Source organism: Spinacia oleracea, chromosome 3 (genome assembly GCF_020520425.1).
Source record: "Spinacia oleracea cultivar Varoflay chromosome 3, BTI_SOV_V1, whole genome shotgun sequence".
NCBI classification, from domain to species: domain Eukaryota; kingdom Viridiplantae; phylum Streptophyta; class Magnoliopsida; order Caryophyllales; family Amaranthaceae; genus Spinacia; species Spinacia oleracea.
In genome coordinates, this window is record NC_079489.1 from 7,716,182 (window position 1) to 7,736,981 (window position 20,800).

At 35.8% G+C, this 20,800-nt stretch overlaps 2 protein-coding genes across 3 annotated transcripts; both read right to left on the bottom strand.

Moving 5' to 3' along the window:
* Positions 1 to 3,372: 3,372 nt before the first annotated feature.
* Positions 3,373 to 12,087, bottom strand: LOC110797740 (bifunctional aspartokinase/homoserine dehydrogenase 1, chloroplastic). The gene is made up of 18 exons (XM_022002857.2): positions 11,714 to 12,087; positions 10,784 to 10,851; positions 10,289 to 10,663; positions 9,773 to 9,861; positions 9,366 to 9,669; positions 9,208 to 9,260; positions 8,844 to 9,052; positions 8,662 to 8,749; positions 8,351 to 8,464; positions 8,166 to 8,264; positions 7,814 to 8,008; positions 7,609 to 7,691; positions 5,898 to 6,123; positions 5,324 to 5,469; positions 4,995 to 5,130; positions 4,379 to 4,462; positions 3,915 to 4,007; positions 3,373 to 3,787 (listed from the first exon to the last, which is right to left on the bottom strand). The coding sequence occupies exons 1-18, from the start codon at positions 11,860 to 11,862 to the stop codon at positions 3,542 to 3,544; spliced, it is 2,757 nt and encodes a 918-aa protein (XP_021858549.1). The 5' UTR covers positions 11,863 to 12,087; the 3' UTR covers positions 3,373 to 3,541.
* A 3,353-nt stretch (positions 12,088 to 15,440) lies between these two features.
* LOC110797746 (NAC domain-containing protein 62) lies at positions 15,441 to 19,936 on the bottom strand. Of its 2 annotated transcripts, XM_022002869.2 has the most exons (6): positions 19,393 to 19,902; positions 18,626 to 18,906; positions 17,528 to 17,893; positions 17,304 to 17,427; positions 17,092 to 17,219; positions 15,441 to 16,462 (listed from the first exon to the last, which is right to left on the bottom strand). In XM_022002869.2, exons 1-6 carry the CDS (start codon positions 19,643 to 19,645, stop codon positions 15,671 to 15,673), a joined length of 1,944 nt encoding a protein of 647 aa, XP_021858561.1. In that variant the 5' UTR covers positions 19,646 to 19,902; the 3' UTR covers positions 15,441 to 15,670. The 2 variants fall into 2 exon arrangements, with proteins under 2 accessions (XP_021858561.1, XP_021858555.1); XM_022002863.2 differs by having other exon boundaries at positions 17,092 to 17,427; positions 19,393 to 19,936.
* Positions 19,937 to 20,800: the final 864 nt, after the last annotated feature.

The window sequence follows — 20,800 nt, forward strand, 5'->3', positions numbered from 1 at the left end:
ATTCGGTTCAAAAAAATAAAATAATAAAATACACATCATTTTTATAAGACATACAAATGTATAACATAATAGGGGAGGTATCATCATACATTATATAAAAACGTACAACACAATGATGGGGAGTCAAAATTGATCTACAACGTAAAATTAATTACTCAGTAACGTTTAGAACTACAAGGAGTGCTTAACTAGAAATTTGCATGACAATTGCCAATGGCTTTGCCTCACTGTCACAATGGTTACTAGCATTATCAATAGCTCTTTCATTCATCCACGCTGAGGTACAGGGTTCGAGCCTTGAGAACCTCTATTTTTCAATTTTTTTTTGGGCACCTTTTAAAACTGAATATTTACATTACGAAGGGTTTTACACTGCTCGAGTTGCCCTAATACACGAGCCATGCAGTGATAATTTAAGCCTCACAGCAAATGTAACTTAGTCCTATTAATCTTCTCAGCTAACAAAATATAAATAGGATACTGTGCTACCTTTTAATTTGGATATGTTTTTATGTTTTACAATATTTTTAAATAATATTTAATTTATTCATATGATCATTTAAATTCGATATTGGTAATTTAAGGCGTGTTTGTTAAACGCTCGTTTATTAAGGCACGTTTGGTAATACCTCGGCTAGGCTCGAGCTTGAACTTAAACAAGCTACTCGTGACCTAAGCTAAAACAACGGAAAAATGAAAGCTCATTTAAGCTCCGCTCGAGCTCGAGATCGGAAATTTCTCATCAAGCCTAATCCTAGGTCGAACACCGAAATACTCGGTTGAGCTCGGCTCGTTGACATAACATGCAAAAAGATCTGATAACTAAAATTGTTAATTTATGGTTATATATTATAAATTATATACTTATTTAAATCAATAAATTTTTCATTACCACTCTTTAAAATATGAGTTTTTTACGATAATTTACATTGTTATATCTATCTAATATTGTTAATGTCGTTATAAAACTAACATGCGAAATAAAACAATATTTATACCAACTTATCTGATTTTTTCTTTTACTAGTAAATAAACCAAATGAATTTTACACAATTGTGAAAAAATTTACCAAAATTGTTTACGAATTTTTTCAGAAAATACATAAAAATGAACCCACTTTTATTGCATTATTGCGCTGGCTTCCTCTAATTTATTACATGCACCACGCGTCTCACTTATATCAATAAAGCTGATTTACTTTTTCGTTTTTCAACGAAAGTAAATTTGTTCAAAATCATATACAACAAAACTGTAAATAGCAACAATTAATTGTTCACAGCTGGGGAATGCTCTAACATCTCAATACAACTTAACTCATTTGGCAGTGTGAAAATAAAATCCGGAAGTTCAAAAGTTTCTCGTATTACAATAACAATTCAAGCCTCACATTATAGTTTACATTGCCCTAAAACACTTACTTGGAAACACATTATAAATAGGATCTTCAAGTTCACTTGAAAAATCCTACTTCACCTTTCTTCCACCCAACACTCTCCAAAACCCTCAAGTTTCCACCAAAAACCACTCAACAATGGAGGAGATCAAGGTAATTAAACATTTTCTTTTTTTTAGTTACTCAAATGGGAGGTTGTAAGATCATGATTTCGATTTTTTTTAGTAATAGTCATTTTTTGGTAATTTTGGCAAGTTTTTTTCGTAACAAATTTACCACTAAACTTAGGGTTATTTTTGTTAATTTTACTTCAATTCTATTTAGGGTCAATTAGGCTTAATGAGTGTTAATTTTAGTTAAATTATATTGTTAATTTTGACTTGAAAATAATATTTTGTACAAAATTTAAGGTGAAAATATTAGTTACTTTCTATTCTTATTTTTGGTTTTGGTACATAATTTAGGTGAGAAGTTTTAATTATGTTTGTTAGTGTTATTATTCCGAAATTTTGAAAATTATGTTTTGGTCTTTATTTTGATTTTAATTTAGGTTGCGTAATGTTAGTTTTAGTTAAACAACAATTCCTAACTAAAATGTTCAATGTTGTAGGCGCATGATGTGTTTTATAACGAACTCATTTTAGCTCTTCATATTTTCCCGATTTTTTCGGCCCGTCAAGGGAAAATAATTCGAGCTGTTTGCAAGGAATGGAAACGTATTTGGGACGACGACGATTACGGGGAGTCGTTGCGTAGGTTGTTCGCTGAGGAATAGGTTTTCAGCAATAGACTAATATGTAACATTTTGTTTATCGTTACTTATTAGTGTCTAATTTAAGTAGTAAAAACGGTACTTAATACTGTTTCGGAGGGGTTTAGGACTTTGGTATGACACTTTTGAATTTGTGTACGGTACTATGATGTAACATTTGTGTACGCAATTAGTATATAACAACGTACGACTGTGGACTAAAGGATATATATTATAAGTTGTTATTTTGATGTACTATTTGTTTAACAAGAAATTTTAATTATTGAATATTCTTATAACTTGCAATTATAGTTTATTAATGAAATGATTGATTTAAATTATAACTTCGGTTCAAAAAAATAAAATAATAAAATACAAAATAAATTTGGGCATCATTTTTATAAGACATACAAATGTATAACATAATAGGGGAGGTATCATCATACATTATATAAAAACGTACAACACAATGATGGGGAGTCAATATTGATATACAACGTAAAATTAATTACTCATTAACGTTTAGAACTACAAGGAGTGGTTAACTAGAAATTTGCATGACAATTGCCAATGGCTTTGCCTCACTGTCACAATGGTTACTAGCATTATCAATAACTCTTTCATTCATCCACGCTGCGGTACGGGGTTCGAGCCTTGACAACCACTATTTTTCAATTTTTTTTTTGGGCGCTTTTTAAAACAGATATTTACTTTGGAAACTCCGCAGTCATCTTCTCCGATTGGATCTTATCAAATCTGAAATGCAGAATTTTTTTTTCACAAATTAAACATTAATCAATTCGACAATATTGATTTCGTGCCCATAACAGCTCTTAATTCGAACAAAATAATCCAAAAACACGACGGAAATTGCAATCTACAGCACAGCTCTTAATTCGAACAAAATAATCCAAAAACACGACGGAAATTGCAATCTACAGCGATATTAACATGGTGACCTTAATTAAAATGGTGTATCGCCTTTCATCACCTACCATTGACAGAGATGAGATGAAATGGAAAAAAAAAAATCCTTCTAACTTTGGTATCATCGACAGAAAATAAAGGAAAAAAAAAACCTCAGCCATTTGAATTTCAAATTCAAAGTGAAGCTGAAATTTCAAATTGAAATTGGGGGATGATGTGGCGATGCTGAGGTGGATTGAACCAATATATGGCCAGGGTACACAGGGACCACTTACCCTCTGTGTATCCATAGCCTTTGCGCTTTACTAAGTAATCTTCATTGCTGATGAAATAAGTTACAACTACAATACATGCAAACTCAGCACAAGTCAACACAGTTGAAACAACACAAAAATCGGGGAACCGAGCCCTTTCAGACAGAAGGTAACTAATTAAGAGGAGGCTACAAACTAATCAATTTCTCGCTACTTCTATGAAGGAGCGCCAAGGTAAGAGGCCAAGCGCAAAATATCACTGAATACTCCACCAGCAGTAACTTCGGCTCCAGCACCAGGACCTCGAACGATGAGAGGTTGCTCTTTGTACCGCTCTGTGGTAAATAATATGATATTATCCGATCCCGAGAGCTGAGAAAATGGGTGATCCTTCTTGTAGCTCTTCAAATTCACAATTCCTTTCTTGTTGGTCACATCCACCACTCCCACATATCTTAGCACCTTTACAAATAAATTCCAAATTTTTTTTTTTAAAATGATCAATAATTGCATGAGGCAAGAGTGTGAGAACTAAAATGTGAATATTTTGCTCGTTTAATGAATTTAGATGTTAAGTTTAAATACTCACCTCTCCTGCATCTTCAGCCGCTTGTAATTTCTTTGCCCAGTCTTCATCAAACTGAGGTAGCTGCTGCATGAATTCGTCGCCTGATGCAGTAGCCTAAGGAGAAATACAGGTCAGTGTCTAAGAAATACTTGATCTACCACAGATACACACAGAACCCACCTCCCCACTTTTTCCATGTAGAACAGCAATTTAACTAATTTTATTGAACTTAGTATATTATTTCTAACTATAAATTTCATTAAATAAAAAACCCGCTCTTAAACGTCATAATTGGCAGGGAACGTAAGAGGGGAGATGGAAGAGATTAACGCATTTTTGTTTAAAAAGTAAGAGAAAGGTAAGACACATGGTTCCTCAAATATTTTTTTTAAAAACCTCCGAGAATTACAGTCTCTCCTTTACAAACGAACAGAAAAAAGTTGTTTTCATGGACAAGGATTCCTTAATAAGCAGGTGATACTTACTCTTAATGGTTCTGGCACAAGGCTTTCCGGAGGAATATCTGAAAGTTCAAGTTTCAATCCACATTCTCTTGCTAGAATTATTACCTGCCACATAAAAGCTTCTATAAGAAAACAAACTATTGAAATCGAAACAGAAAGGAACGCTTGTATTTTGAAAAATTATAACTTGACGCCCCAAGACCCCACCCTCAGCAAGGAGTGATTGGTATTGGACTATAGGTTAGTTGTAAAACAAAATGGTATTTTCTGTAACAAATAGTACTACGTAACAATTCAGATGCTAAAAAGATTCAATCTCATAAAGTCATCAATGGAGAAGATAGAACAGATATGCAACAACTTCAAATCACCAAAGAAAGGAAATAATAGGTAACTTGGTTCTTTTGCTGCATAAGCGGATAAGCCCCATTGCTGATAGATATTATGGGATTCCTAGCAAGTTTTGGTGCATCCCCTCAAAGAATTTACCAATTAAGTTAGCTTAGATGAACAATCACACATAGCAGTATACATATGCATTATAAGGAAACAGAAGTCGCAAAGCAGCATGAAGCCTAGTTTGTTTTAGTTTCTTTTAATACATATGCACTATTATGTTCACAGTAATAGTGTTTACCTTTCTAGCAACATCTGTTCCAGACAGATCATCCCTAGGATCAGGCTCTGTATAACCAGCTTGTTTTGCCTCAGTCACCACCTCGCTGAAATTTCTTCCACCTTTGAACTTGTTGAATATGTAACTTAAAGTCCCACTGCAATAATAGTCCATGGATGTCAGTCATGAAAATCAAGAAACAGACATTAGAACGTGCAAAAAAGAAAACGCTTAATTCCCCTAAAGAGAGAACTTCAATCTTGTTTTTGCTCCTCAAGCGCATCGTGGAGAGGGGTTGAGCAGGACAGTAGAGAAGTTTTGTTCCTAACAGTTTAATTGCGAGTGCTGACCTGAAAATACCCTCAATGCTCAAGATTTTGTCGCCAGTTTCAAGAAGACCTCTTAAAGTACTGATTATAGGAAGACCCGCACCAACTGTAGCTTCATAAAAGTAATGTGTGTAGGATTGCCGTTGCAGAGCTCTCAACTTCAAATACTGCAGTGATTTCGCGAAAGATAGCAGATTATTGATCAAGCATTCAAGTATTACAATTGTTTTAAGTAGATTCTATAGATTAAATTGCAAATAATTACCAAAAGTAACGCAAGAAAAAAAAAATCTGTAGGACGGAAAAATTGCCTGATTGTGTTACATTCATTAAAACATACAATTAGGAAAAGAAAAGCACTGCAGGCAATCTTCACTCTACATAAACAAACAAGGGGATGGGGAAAAGATTTGACAGGAAAGCATGTGCATGAGAAAATGACATAGTCATCCAAGAAAACCCTAAATCTAGCCAATATGCCTATAATACTCCGTAATGATCTAATATCACCAATACCCAGTGAAAGTGACTTTTCATAGGTTGTTCAGCACAGAATATTTTAGCTACATGCACCGTAATAATAAATAACCATTACCTGATCAAGAGGTCCAGAATTTGCTTTCTTGTTGGGAGTAATTATATGAATTCCTTTACGCAACCAGTCATAGTAATGGCTTGCAATGTAGGAGTCAGCCGTACAATCTACCAACACGGTGTTTGGGATAAAATGATTCCCATGAACATGCTGAACAAATTTCTGCATGTCGGCTACTTGTCCTTGCTCATTCCGCTGTTCCCTCCAACTAGACAAGTCAATACCCCTAAAATGTAGAGAGAAGACAGAATTATATATGAAACTTGTTAAGTGGCTTCTCATCAATGAAAAAAGAACGGTCGCAATATTGAAACAGGGAACAATCAAGGTAAAAGACAAAAGATAAAAAGTACACTACTTTGAGAAAAACCTAAATTATGACCTTCCATCCCGGAAGTTCTACCATCAAAATTTCGGAAAAGCGGAAAAAGACTGGTTAATCAAACATCAGTCACCAGAGTTCCCAGTTCACAGCAAGCATACAAGCTCTAAAAATCATGACATGGATGGATACAATAGTTGCTTACTAACAGATCCAGGGAATGGATAAGAGGGGTAGAGGACCATGTTATGATAAGGGAGCTGAATATGTGCACAAGACAAAACTGATTTGGAGCCAAAAGCAGTTAAAAAGAGATTGGTTATCGTTGTAACTTGTAACTGTTCTCCAGATTTCTATCATTTGTTGTCTAGTTGATTTCTTGAGCTCAGCTTTAGCTGGCTTTGTTGTGTATAAATATGACTACATGAGTTAAACTCTCATTGAAAATATCATCAAAGAAATAATGAAAATCCACTCATTCTCGCTTTAAATTCTCTCTATCCTTCAAGTTAGTGGTTTGGAGGGTAGGGAGTGAGCAACTTAGGCAACACAGGCTCAAACACATAAAGATAATAAATCGATTAATTTTAACAACCACAACAAAGTTCTAGAATATGTCTTACCAACCTCACCTTCTTAGCCACATATAAACCAAGCATTAAAAGATAAAGCTCTATTTGTTACTAGTATCAACAAGTTTTAAACATTGCCTTATTGAACAAATTTGGACATGTCAAAGTTATGATATAGTACAGGCATCTGAAGAAAAAGTTGACGTCTAACTAAGCGACATGAAGATCTGCAATATGGATAAAATATAACTCCAGAAAATGGACCCACAAGACAACAGGATTCATCAACTGCAGATCATATAAAAGCAACCTAGTATCTCTATTGGTGTATTTTCAGATCCACTAGTCAGTGTCTTCAGGGGGTGGTGTTGTGGATTAATAAAAGAAGTCAGGGCTCCAAGTTCAGAAGGTCTGTTTGGATTGCTGCAATATCTGCCTTGATTTATTGAATTTGGAAGACTAGAAACGACTCATTTTGGGACCAAAAAGTTCAAACTGTTGAGCATACTGTAAAGCATATTCAAAGTATGGTGAAAGACAGAATCTATAGTATTCTTCCTAAGAAGATTAGTGTACAAGATAGTGATTGGTTTCGAAACTTGTAAAGTTGTTGCTTAGGTATTTTCTTTTTTGAGCTGTTGGCAGTGGTGTTTTGTCCCTTTTTTAGCGGAGTACTCCATCCTAGATGATTTGTTCCCTAAATCTTGGGCTGAGTTTGTAACCCTTTGTTTAAGTTTCAATATATCTTACACTTACTCATAAAAACAAAAAGGGGGAAAAAAAGGTGTAAAACAGGAAAGCACATAACAAAACTTACGAATCGGAAAGAAGCATTTTCTTTGAACTTGTGATTCCCATAACACGCAAATCAATGTTAAACTTCTCCTTTAACTCAGCAGCCTGTGACAAATTTCACACATTCACATTCTAGAGAAAAACACTATCTAATTTCAGAACTTCACGCTTGCAGCACCAGCTACAGAAGAGAACACAAAAAAATTCAGATGTTCTCGTCAATTCACCTGATCACGAAGTTGGTCAAGAAGAGTTGCCCCAATCAGTCCTGGCCCAATGATTCCCATAGAAAGTGTCGTTCTTGAGAGATAGAATCTGGAATGCACAGCCCTCAGGGCTTTAATACAATCATCCCTCTTGACTACCACAGTAATGTTGTATTCAGAACAGCCTTGAGCTATAGCGCGGATATTAATATTGGCCTGCATAAAGTTAATGGTAACCACATAAGTTTTACACAGAATATGTTAAAAAAACAAGTAGGGAATAAGACGTCAAATATGAAAGCATCACAGATAGAGAGATTTAATCAATAAGAACGGTAATATAAAAAATTACGGAGTACTAGTATTTACTAACCTTTGCAAGTGCGTTAAAAAGAGTGGCACTAACTCCAGGTGTGCTGGCCATTCTCTGCCCAACTGTTGCCAAAATGCTGCAGTTGGGGATAATAGCAACCTGAGAAGAGCTCCACTAGTTTAGAAAATGGCATAACGAGCAAGCAGAACATGAGATATCACAAAATCTTGGAGAAAATGAGTCACCTGCGAGAGACGACCAGCTTCTAAAGCTTGGCCAAATCGAGACCGTAGAGCATCAGCCACAGCGTCTACTTCATTCTCAGGCACAGCAAAGCACACGGAATGTTCGCTACTTGCCTGCATTAGAAACAAACATTTGAAACCTAACATGTTTAATTGGGAGCATTCAAATCTCACTTCTCCAGGACAAGTAAGAAATTGAAAGGAACCTGAGGGATATGACAATGTCATTGCCAAGACCAGGACGTGAACCCTAAAATTATGTGTGTGTGTTGGGGACTTGGGGGGGGGGGGGGGGGGGGGAGGCCAAATACCTGAGAGATCATGATAACATTAGCCCCTACATCCTTCACTGCACTGAAAATAGCACTAGCAGTACCAGGAACACCAGCCATACCAGTACTGTCAAGTGCAAATTGGATTGTCCAAGTTAATTGGGAACAGTAATAAGAAATGAAGATATAAAGATAAGCCGCATCAAAAAATGTTATCTTACCCCTCAACATTTACAAGGGCCAGATTATCAATTGTCGCAAACCCTTTGACGGGAGATTGTAGATGCTCGCCATTCTCATCAGCAGAAAGACGACATATCTTTGTCCCAGGAGCCGCAAGGTTAAATACATTTCTTATTACAATTGGAATGTCATACCGCATCACAGGAATAATGGTCCGAGGATGTAATACATTTGCCCCAAAGTACGACTGCAAGAAAATTAGATAAACTATTAGAATGAGATGACGCATTGGTTATGACAAACATGCTGTCAAGTAAGGGTTAAATACATATCTACTGCAAAGCTTCGAGAAAATGTAAGCCACAAAATTTAAAAGCACAGTAAAAAGGAGTTAAACTTCACCATCTCCCAAGCCTCTTGATAAGACAACGTGGGAAGTATCACAGCTTCACTTACTGCAAACAAGTTGATTTCAATCATGAGAGAACATACCTTGAATAGAATTCATAAAACAATGACCTAAAAAAAAAAAAAAAAAATCTAGTTAAACAAGTGCAGACCTTTTCTAGGATCAGCACTATATACACCGTCAACATCTGTCCAGATTGTAACTTGACGAGCTCTAAAAAGAGCACCCATTATTGCTGCAGAGAAGTCACTCCCATCCCTCTTAAGAGTGGTTGGAATGTTTTCAGGGGTAGTAGCTATAAATCCAGTTGCTATAATGATTCTCGATGGATTATTGGAAAACCATTTGTCAAGTCTTCTTTCAGAATCTGGAAAATCTGGATCAACTTGATTTGAACTTGTTGGATTTACAACAAGGACATCCCTGGTATCCATCCATGTACAGTCGTATCCTTTCTGCACATTAGGAAATGGGTACCCAAGAAAAGGTTGGAATTAATATGATAACTGCATTATTAATACTATTCTATCTAAACAATGATTAACCAATGGGAAAAACCTGCTTGATGACGAGTGATAGCATCTGTGCAGACCACAACTCTCCATGTCCAACGACAAAATCAGTAAACGATTCAGTAGCATGACCAGCTGTGAAAGAAGATTTAAAATAAGTACCGGGTAATTAGTTCATAATGTTCTGCACACCATCATTAGATGTCAATGTTATTCATGTTAATAAGAGGCAAGGGTGCCATCAAACACTACAACATCGGACCTCAATCAGTGGCAGGAGTCAATCACAAACAACAACGTATCAATAAAGGAAGAGCTCCTACGAGTTCTTCCAAGAATAAGGCACAACCATGGCTAATAATAATAACAAATAAAGTAAAAAGACTACCATTTTTTTAAGGGGGGTGGGGGGAGTCCAATAAGTGAAATATGTCATATCAATTAAGAAACATAGTGTCCTTGAAAAACAACATAGGGAGTATAAGTCTAACAATATCAAGGACATTGAAGCAGTTTTCACCATATGCAAGAAAAGCTAAAAACTGAGAGATGGCACTCATACCTATGGAAATTGCACGAAGCATTGCTTTAAGATTATTTATATCATCATGAAGCCTTGATAAGAAACTTAAAAGCTCATCTCCTTGCAACAAATCTTTCGCTGTTTGAGTGTGTTTTTCTAAAACAGCATCCGAAGCAGACATAAACGAACCATCCCGTGATTCTGCCCTCTTGATTAAATCATACATCATGTCAGTGACCTTCGACATAGCAGATACAACCACTAACTTCCTCTCGGAAGTGTCATTCATAATTATTTCCGCAACATTCTTTATCCGCTCCGAGCTTCCAACACAAGTCCCACCAAATTTATGAACAGACCACATGTCACCTTTAGGCAGCTCGATCTTTTCAACCGCAGCCTCTAAAGAAGCAGCTGCCAACAAGTATGAGTAATGCCAATGAGAAAGTTGTATAGTCATCTTGCCAGGTCACTTATAGTAAACTAGATCATTACTTGATTTATTCTAAACTAGTACTAAGAAAAATGATCAACCTTTGGTAGACGCATGGATGTAACCAGGACACAGCCACCGCTTTCCCCGTTGAGATACCAAAGTCTTTCTGAAACAACCAGAAAAAATAAGAACATGAAACTCAGCACCCTTTCAAGATGATATTGAATTCCAAATGGAAACAACAAACACACTATGAGTCCATAATCTGGGGAATAATAGGCTAGGTCATCCTAACAACAATTAAGCCCCCTTTTCGAGCTTGTAAAAATCATATTCAGCAAAAAATAGTTTTAATCAATAAAAATCGGATCAATTTATCCGAAATCAGTTAAATTTAGTAAAATATAATTCCTAAAAATCAACTTAGTGAACAAAGGCTTCACTCTTTGATCCATGAGAAACCTATAAAAGTAATAAAACTCCCGAAGGAAGCAGCTGCATCCCCATTTTTTAATAAAACTGGCTCAGTTCAAGACCTCTTTCAATTTTTTCAAAAAGGAATTTGTTCTTTTGTACTCCCAAACTTGAAGGAAAATATGTCAAACTTTTGAAAAGTTAAAACCTGCCAATTAAATGTTAATTAACATCCCCATTCAAAAATTCCTGAGAAGAAAGGTTCACTAGCACTTGTTTATAATGTGATTAATCAAACTACATAACAATAAAAATCAGCATAATATTGATATAATGCCAAATACCTGACATCAGAATATTCATATATCATCAACAAAAAAGCAGATTCCACCACTAAATTTAGCATTTTCAAAAGCAACTTTAATCACTCAATTAATTAATTAATTAACTTCAAATGCAAAAATCACAACAATTCCAGAAATTAAGCATGCAAACAAACACAATTCAAATCAAACCAAATCAAAATCAATTAAAAATAATAACACAGGAAAAAAAAAAAACCTAGAGTTCGAACAATGAATGCCTAAATAAAAAAAATAAAAAATCGAAGGAACCTTGGGAGAGGAGAAGAGTAGAGAGAGGAGAGTGAATGGCGAGTAGAAGAAGGAAGGAAGCATCTGGAAAGTTTGATATCGGAGCGAGACAATGTGTTGGAGAAGACGGCATGGGAGGAGGCGGGAGATATCGACGAAGAAACCACCATGGCTGACTGGTGTTTGTTGGTTTTAGACGGCTGGGTTAATTTCTTCCTTGTTCTTTTTTGGTGTGTGATTGATGGTGGCCAACAAATCCTGAATTAGTACTTGACACTTGATATTATTGTTATGACAACGAGAAGTCAAGGAACCAAAGTGGTGAAGCTATTCGATGGAGTTAAGGGGTGTTGAGGTTTTCAATTTTTGGTGTTTTTTTTACACGATATTGTGAACTCACTAACTAAAATGTTTCATGTTGACCAATATTTATATACTCTCTTCGTCCCAAAATAAAAAATTAGAAGACGACTAATTAAAATTTTGGTATCTATACAGTTGTAAATAAGCAAATTAGAGAAAAAATGAAAAAAAATATTGCGTTACAATATATAAAATTGCATATCTATTTGTAGATCTCGAATTTTTATGACCGATTGTAATTTTATTTAATTTTTATTAATCAAAAGTATAAAAAAATTATCATTGAAAATTAATCGTTACAAGATTTTCCATGTTATGCCACATGGCGGGTTAAGATTGGGTGAATTTTACCACCCCAAATCTAAAAGATCTCCATGTCAAAGGGGTTTAGGGACCTTATGAGTTATGAGGAGGAATGAATCTCTGAAGTTGGAGTATGAGCAACGAGATGGGAACAGACTAGCAGATAGCCTAGCTAAATACTGTAGAACGGATAATTCTTTGTATAATCAAGTAATTTTGTGGGATATACCACCAGATTTCCTATCAGATGTAATTAAGGAGGATAAGCCTCCCTAAACTCGTTCTTTATATGTTAATTTAGTCCCAAGCTTGCATCAAAAGGGGGTGTGTTGGTTTTCCACTCCCAAGTGCAAAATTTTCCCAACCATTAAGACCCTAATCTCAATTTTTATTTCTCTTATATTTTACCAAGTGCAAAAAAATACACATGGTTAACAATTAGGCCTGGTTATCGGGCGGGGCGGGTCAGGGTCGGTGCGGGTCAAAAGAGGGTCGGGTATTGAAAGGGTCATTTTTAGAGGGTCGATAATGGGCGGGTCAAAAGCGGGTCGCGGGTCAATAGCGGGTCATTATTGGGCGGGTCAATAAACGAGCAATGAAAAATGAAAAACAAAAGAGCCATGTGCAAGTACAAGTAAATACGAAGCTATGCATGTAATTTTTTGTATCATTACTATTTTTATTTTCAAACTAATTGTAGTATAAGTTTGACCCTATAATGACCCTGTCCAATAAAGGCCCTGTCCAATAAGAGCCCTGTCCAATAAGAGCCCTATTAACTTGACCCTAACCCTATATCCATTGGACTACCCTGTCCAATAACCAGGTCTATTAACAATGCTCTAACGCATTAGTCCTAATCTATACTACTATTAAAACTCCAAGGCAAGGAATGCCATCTCTTGATCACGAAAAAATGTTAGTTATAGGTTTTGAACCTGCGACCTCTCATTTGGTAGAGACATATTTTAACCACTAAGTCACAATTCATTTTGTTGTTTTTTGTACGTGCACAATTATATTAAGTCAATATAATGGAAAAAATGATCTGAATCATTTATTAATAGTCTCGATCACATTACTAATTAGTCAGTACTTTTACGAGTTAGTAACCCTTACATGTTAAAATTTATTAAAACATACTCAAAGCAAGATGTATTGTAATATAACAAATTAAATTAGACTCAAAACGAGTTATATAATAATCTAATTAATCCATTTTTCTACTATCCGGGGTATCGCCCGGGGCACTAACTAGTTGAATTACAAAAATCTAATGCGAATCGGATTAAATGTAGGAGAATACTGAAGTTATGAGAAGAATTACATTCTCTTCTACCAACTATGTACATGTAAAAAGATTAATAAAATTATAAGATATTACTTTGCTATGTTAATTTAACTAGTAACTTTATGTCATTTGTCTACACTAATTTCTAATTTCAACACCTTTTTTTATAACTCGAGATTTGATTCAATTCTTTCCCTTGTCATGAACTATGTACATACTAAAACAAAATTAAGAAATTTATGAGGTATTGTATCAACAATGAAATCAATGTACTATGTTAATTTAACAAGTAATTTCCTTCCAGTTTAATTCTACTTGCGGTGTATTTCTTAATCTCATTAGGGATTTCTTTGACACGATATTTTCTTCAATTCATTCCCTTCTTACTTTAATTTTACTTGAACTTTTTCTTAATACGTGGAGTGCATATACTTATAAAGATTGATGAATTTACTATCACCATTCATATCACTTTCTCATGTTAATTTAACGAATAGTTTCTTGAGTTTCTCCCATGTCAATTCTGCATAAATTAAATTTCATGTTTCTCCCTACTAATTTCTTTACCAAAATAATTGCTTCAATTCATTTTCTTATTGTTTTTACTATATACATTTGAAACGCTTAATAAATACATGTGGCTTTTTCATTAATAATATCACTTTGTCGTGTTTGTTTACCTAGTAGTTTTCTGCCATGTCCATTCTACCTACGCCATTATTCATTTTCCTCATTACTTGACTTAAATGCAATCTAAGTGTTGGTCTCTCTCTATCTCGCAAGCTCTTAGAGCCAGAAAACTATAGCGCGTGATAGTGAATAAATTTAAGATATTTTCACTAGTGATATCGTTTAATTTTTCCACGTTCATTTAACTAGTAGTTTTATACACGTCGATGTACTTACATCACAATTCATATTGTTAAATAAACTTATAAGGCTTTTTCAATGATGGTATCACTTTACCGCGTTCATGTAACCAATACTTTATAGTTTTCTGCCACTTCGATTCTACCTATGTTTTTTTCTTCCTCACGGCATGTGCATTTGATATGGTTCGACTCCTTTTCCTTCTTATTTGTACTATTTATATATTAAAAGATCAATGAACTTACGATCATCTTACACGCTCGAGTTAAACGGCTGGCGAAACAAGACTAGATTGACGAGCCTTTTTTGCGCTCATAACTGTATTCATCTTCACTAGTAGTATTGGTGAATATCAACTACCTAGTTAATAAAATTTTGGTCACCCAAATCCTAGCATCAAATCTCATACTTCCTCCGTCTTTTAATACTCGCAACGTTTGTTAGTTTCACGCATGCCGATGCACAACTTTGATCATTTATATCTTAAATTTTCTTTATGCAAAAATTATAAAAAGTTGATATTTTGAAAATACACATTGAGACGAATCTAACAAGATCCCACATGATTATGTTTTATCTTATATAAAAAGCACTAAGAATAGTCAAAGTAGATTATATGAATAGTGGCAAAAGTCCAAACGTTGCGAGTATTAAAAGACGGAGGAAGTATATCATTTGCCCTTACTCGCTACCTCTATGCGCGAAACCAAAAAAAAAAAAAAAAAAAAAAAAACACCAATAGCAGAGCATGAAGAAAAGATTCGGTACCATTAGTCCATTATCAAGAAGAATATTTAGTGGACCATAATCGTATAAAGGAAACATTGCTAAAGTCTTTTTGCGCACGTGCTCTAACATTTTACTTAGTGATCTTTTACTGCTTTAATCAGCCTCATCTTTTCCCCCTGTTGCAACATGAAATTAAGACCAAAATTCAGAAGAAATCACTATGATGAAACTAGCAATATACAAAAAGACAACAGTTTTAGAGTTCTGTCATATGAGGTATACATATATATCAGCAATCTATCTCAGATACTCTAAAAAACAAAGAGATAGCCTACAACATAAACCAGTCTAGAATCTGTACTAGGGGTTCCCTCTTACTCTAAAGAAACCGTTAACTTACGAGGGTCACTCATATACAAAATTCAGCTCGAGAGTAGAATAACACTCCGCGCTATCCATAGCCCAAAACAAGCCATGAACAAGAAAACAACCACAACTACCTTAATCACCATATGCACCGGCGTTGACTTCTTAAGTTTACTATCATTTTTATCAGGTCTGCCTTCAGAGTTATCAGCACACTGCTTCTCACGAACTTCTACTGACGAATTCCTTATCTCTGCAACTGATGTTTTACAGACTTCTGCCTCAGCAGCAGAAGTGAATCTCTTTTGCAAGCGAATTCTCCTATTTGCAGTTCCTTGCTCCACAGATTTTGCTGCACTTGGCCGAGTTCTCTGGAGATTGGTTCTTATCTTGATTCCGGTTTCAACAACTCCAATTTCATCAGCTGCAGTAGTGGCGTTGTCAACAAGATCTGTTAAGCAGATGAAATCCTCGTGAGGAGCAATTGTAGGAGAACAACTTCTCTCGGTAACTGTGAAGTTTGATTCTTCTTCTTCTTCATCCTGGAATTTTTGTAAGCGCATTCTTCTATTTGCAGTTCCCTGCCCAGCAAAGGTTGAAGACGGTAATTCTCTTCCACGAAGGTTAGACCTTATTTTGATTCCACTATTTCCAACAATTTGATTGCCATCTTCAACCTTCACAGAGCCGGTACCAAGTGTTGGAGGGTAACTGCTAAGGGGGTTGATGAATCGATCCACAGCATCATCAGAGAAGATATTTTCATCATCAGCCAGAAGGCAACTCTGCAGAAGTTCCTCGTAGCCCTTTGGTTCATTATAATTCTGCCTAATGAATCCCACATCATGCTGTACAATAAAAATAACATCATCAGTACATTCATCCACAACCACCAGATATATTGACCAAAGCCAACCATCCACCAAGTTTAGAGGCAGCACAAAGGTAGTTAGGCAAATATCGATCAATATTAGTGCAATAAGGTGAACACTGATAAGCAATCCTAATTATTATTTTTACTATCATAGTTTTCGGATCAAACCAGATGTCTGCACTAGTGTACCAACTCGGTCCACTACAGCCTTCAGATTGCCTCCGCAAAAGAAATGAACAACCAAGTTATCCAGGCTACTGACTCTTAGTACAAAGAACACGTATTGAGGATGTTATAGAATCTCAGACTTAGACCTATTCCTGTTCTCAGCAAGTTCCATTTTTGCAGGAGGCAAAATATCATTTGAGTTTTTCCCCCTAATTTGGTGATTTCACTTAAAACTAGTGTTTTCTCTTTCATTCCCCCATCCAAAGTATCATTTGACTAGTCTATCATAGTATGAGTTTTAAGCCTTTTATTAGTGTAGTTATTATGACCCTTGTATTAAAACTATTAATTATGCGAGTCAGTACTTTGACTTAGCAACGAATTCCCCTGACCAGGTTCATTACTGTTTAAGGTAGCTAACAAGGTCTTCCCTACCTTCTGTTGGGCTACTTCAACATCGGACCCGCTACATGATCCGCTCTCCTTGATAGATGAATTCTTCCACACATCATTTTCAATGTATGTTTCCCCTTGGTGAACAGCTTCCTTGTAGTAGGGTGCATCTGGATCAATAACAGAATCCATGAAGTCAGAAATTTGTTCTTTTCCATTGATGTCCTGTAAGTGCAATCCATTATGACTATCACCAATTTCTGAAGGGAAAATGTCGTCCATGCCAATTGGTCCCTGGTTCGTATGCATCGACTGCCATGGATAGTACGAATCCGGGGCATCATAGAAGTTAAAAGGTTCATTGAAATAGGAATCCACCTGACAAACAACACAAAACAACATGTTGACAAATAGTTAATCGCCATAATGAAGGGCAAGTAGAAACAAATTGAAACAAGGATTTCAGTGGTATACTCACCTCATGCACCACTTCTTTGTTCACCCGAGGATGATCAGGCAATACTGGCTTAGATGTTATACTATCACAAGGTTTGACTACAAAAGTCTCAGATGTCATTTGTTGCTCCACGCTTTGCTCGACAGACACAGGAGATGCCTGAACAACCGCTGGCTCCGACCGTAAGTCTTCCGGTGAACCATCATCAAGACGGTATTCACTGATCTTCCTCGGCATGGGCTCCGACCGTACGTCTTTCTGTGAAACATTGGTTGGAGTAGGTGAGTAAATGTTCGTTTCAACTTCCTCGGTATGGTAACCATCCTCATTATCATCTGGTTTCAGATCTTCCGCTTTCTTGAATAAGCGGCAAAGAACAAAAGCCACCTGTGAAAAGGAAATCATTAGCAAAATAAAAGTATCATAACCGAAGTGAGAAACCAGGAATTTTAAACTCTGAAGCACTGTTGTTGGGAAATACATCGTCATTCGTCAATTACTATACCGAGAAGACCGGCCATATTTTACCAGGCATCCTATTCCCTGTACTAAATCGAGAAACAACACCCTCGAGTTATTAAGCATAGTATCATAACTGCACCCATGAATATGTTCTAGCCTAGGCACCAACCAAAGAAGACAGGAGCAAGAAAAAAACAGGGGAGAAGGAGAACTTTTCTAACATTTTCATTTTTACTTCATTCAACTTTCATAAACCTTTCCCTTCATAACCTTACAAACACTATTCACTACATTCACAAGCAAAGAAACCCACATTGATATCATAAGTACAAACTCAAAATATATCCAGGTAAGTGGCATCATTATTCTCCTATGCAACGATATGATACACATACTGAAAGTGAAAACTATCAGAAGGCAAATAAGTGCTCAACCTAACTGCCATAAGTTGGAATTTTCTTATCACATAAAAATAAAATTGTCCCTCCAACATCAATAATACAACACAAACACAAACACAAACACAAACACAAACACAAACACACACACACACAAGTTCTCAAAATATAGCATAGGCTGACTTGGACAAGAGGCAACAAGAAATAAGTAAAATAATACTGGTATGTGAATCTGTAGCACAAGGGATTTTAGATATACCTGTCCTGGGTGTGTGCCATCAAGCTCCTGAATCATAGGACGATATTCATGGATAACCCAATTGGTACGCTGCCCCTTGGGAGCTCGTCCTGTGTAAAACACAAGAGTCTTCTTCATTCCAATTAACCCCATTTTCCTCGATTTGATGCTCCTGTCCTTACCAGTGGCCTTCCAGTAGCCAGCTTCGGTAGCACGATTCGACCTCTGACCGTTGGGGTACTTGCGGTCACGAGGACAGAAGAAGAACCACTCAGGATCAAGTGTTCTAATTGCTGACAAATCTGAACCACAGCATTAACATACAAAGCACAATAATCAGCAAAACCCTCATGAAAAACTTCAAAGACATGTTGGAACTGATTACACAACAAGAAAGCCTATATCCATGATCAACAAGAATCAGCAATCCACCTAATATTGAACAAAATGAAAAGTTTTCAAAAAGTCAAACCAAGTCAACGAACAGTTCTTAATCATCATTGCAAAACCCTAACTCCCCATTTCACAAATTAGCCCCAATTTCATCAAATACAAAATGATAAATCATGAACTGACAATACAACATTAAACAAATTATAAAGAACAATAATCAAACACAAGTTAATATCAATCCCCAAAAAAAAAACCCACAAAATTGACAGCATTATTCAAATATCCAACAAATCAAACACCAAAAAGTTCACAAAAGATTACAAACAAACAAAAAAAAAAAAAAAAGGAAGAAACGCATAGAAATGACATTAATAATCAAGGGTTACTTCTTTTACCAGGTAGATCCCAAGGCTCAACCCTGCAAATATCAACTTCTTTAATGCACGCAACTTCATCATCTTTGCCATTTATCTTCAACCTCAAATAATGATCAATTAATTCAACATCCGTCGGCTTAAACCTGAACCCAAGTGGTAAAGCTTCAAACGGCATAGGCAAAGCTCCCATCTTTTCTGGTTTCTTCTCACTAAAACACTCAACTTTATCAATTAAATTAATCAAAGATGATGATAAACCATCGATTATCATCTATTAAGCATGAAATGGGTAAAATAAAAACTGGGTTTTTGGTATTTTTGCTGTTTGTTTAATGGATTTTTTTAGATTTTACTGATTCAGTAGCAGGAAAAATTCTGGGAATCAATCAAAGACAAGGGGATCAGAGAGAGAAAGAGCTGAATTTGATTTTGATAGAGAGAGATTGGGAGTTTGCTTACACAGGTGAATAAAGAGAAAGGAAGAGAGAGAGGGAAAGTGAGTCAATCAATTTATGGAAATGGGCAAATTGATTTTCTCTCTCCTCACTCTTATGTCGTATATCCCGCGTCCACTCAGCCGCGTTAATCTTCTTTGTGAAACTCCATTTTTGCCCCTTTACTCATGGTTTGTGCTTGTGTACTTCTAGATTGGATTTTTATATTTATGTAGTATCAAATTTAAGGGTTATGTTATTTATGAAACTATTGATTGGGTATTTGGATGCTATCATGCTAGATTTTAGAATGGTATTGTGTTCCTTGGTAATGAAAGTTTTATGTGGTTTTCTACCAATGACATCCATCTGGCACGTTTGCTTAACCAATAATATCATGCCATGTTGATTCTACTGGGAGGAATGCTGCCCATCGAGGTCTCGGGTTCGAGTCTTGGGAATGGAAAAAATCTCAACTGGGAGGGATGCTGCCCATCGAGGTACCCATGCAAACTCCCGCTGGAGATTAGTCCACTCGCCGAAGGCGGTGGGAACTCCTCGTAGTAGAACCAAAAAAAAAAAATATCATGCCATGTTGATTCTACTTGCTTTATTTTTTTATTAGGGTAAAATTTATAAGGTTTTTCACTAATAACTTATCACCTTGTCACGTTATTTAACTAATAGTATCATATATGCCACATGGAGCTGGTAGAATTCGACAAGACACGACAATACGACACAAACCAGACACGAAATAAACGGGTTGTGTAAAGGGTTTCACCACGACACAAGACTTTAATTAAATGGGTCAGTTTATTGTTTAGATACAACACGAAACTGACACAACTTAAACCACCTAAGAAAAACAACTTGTAATTTAATATATTTGGTGATAAATCTTTATAATGGAACCGGCCAACTTTATTGAACATACACTACACGAATCGGATACGAAAAAAACGGGTTAGTGTCAAGAGTTTCCTACACGA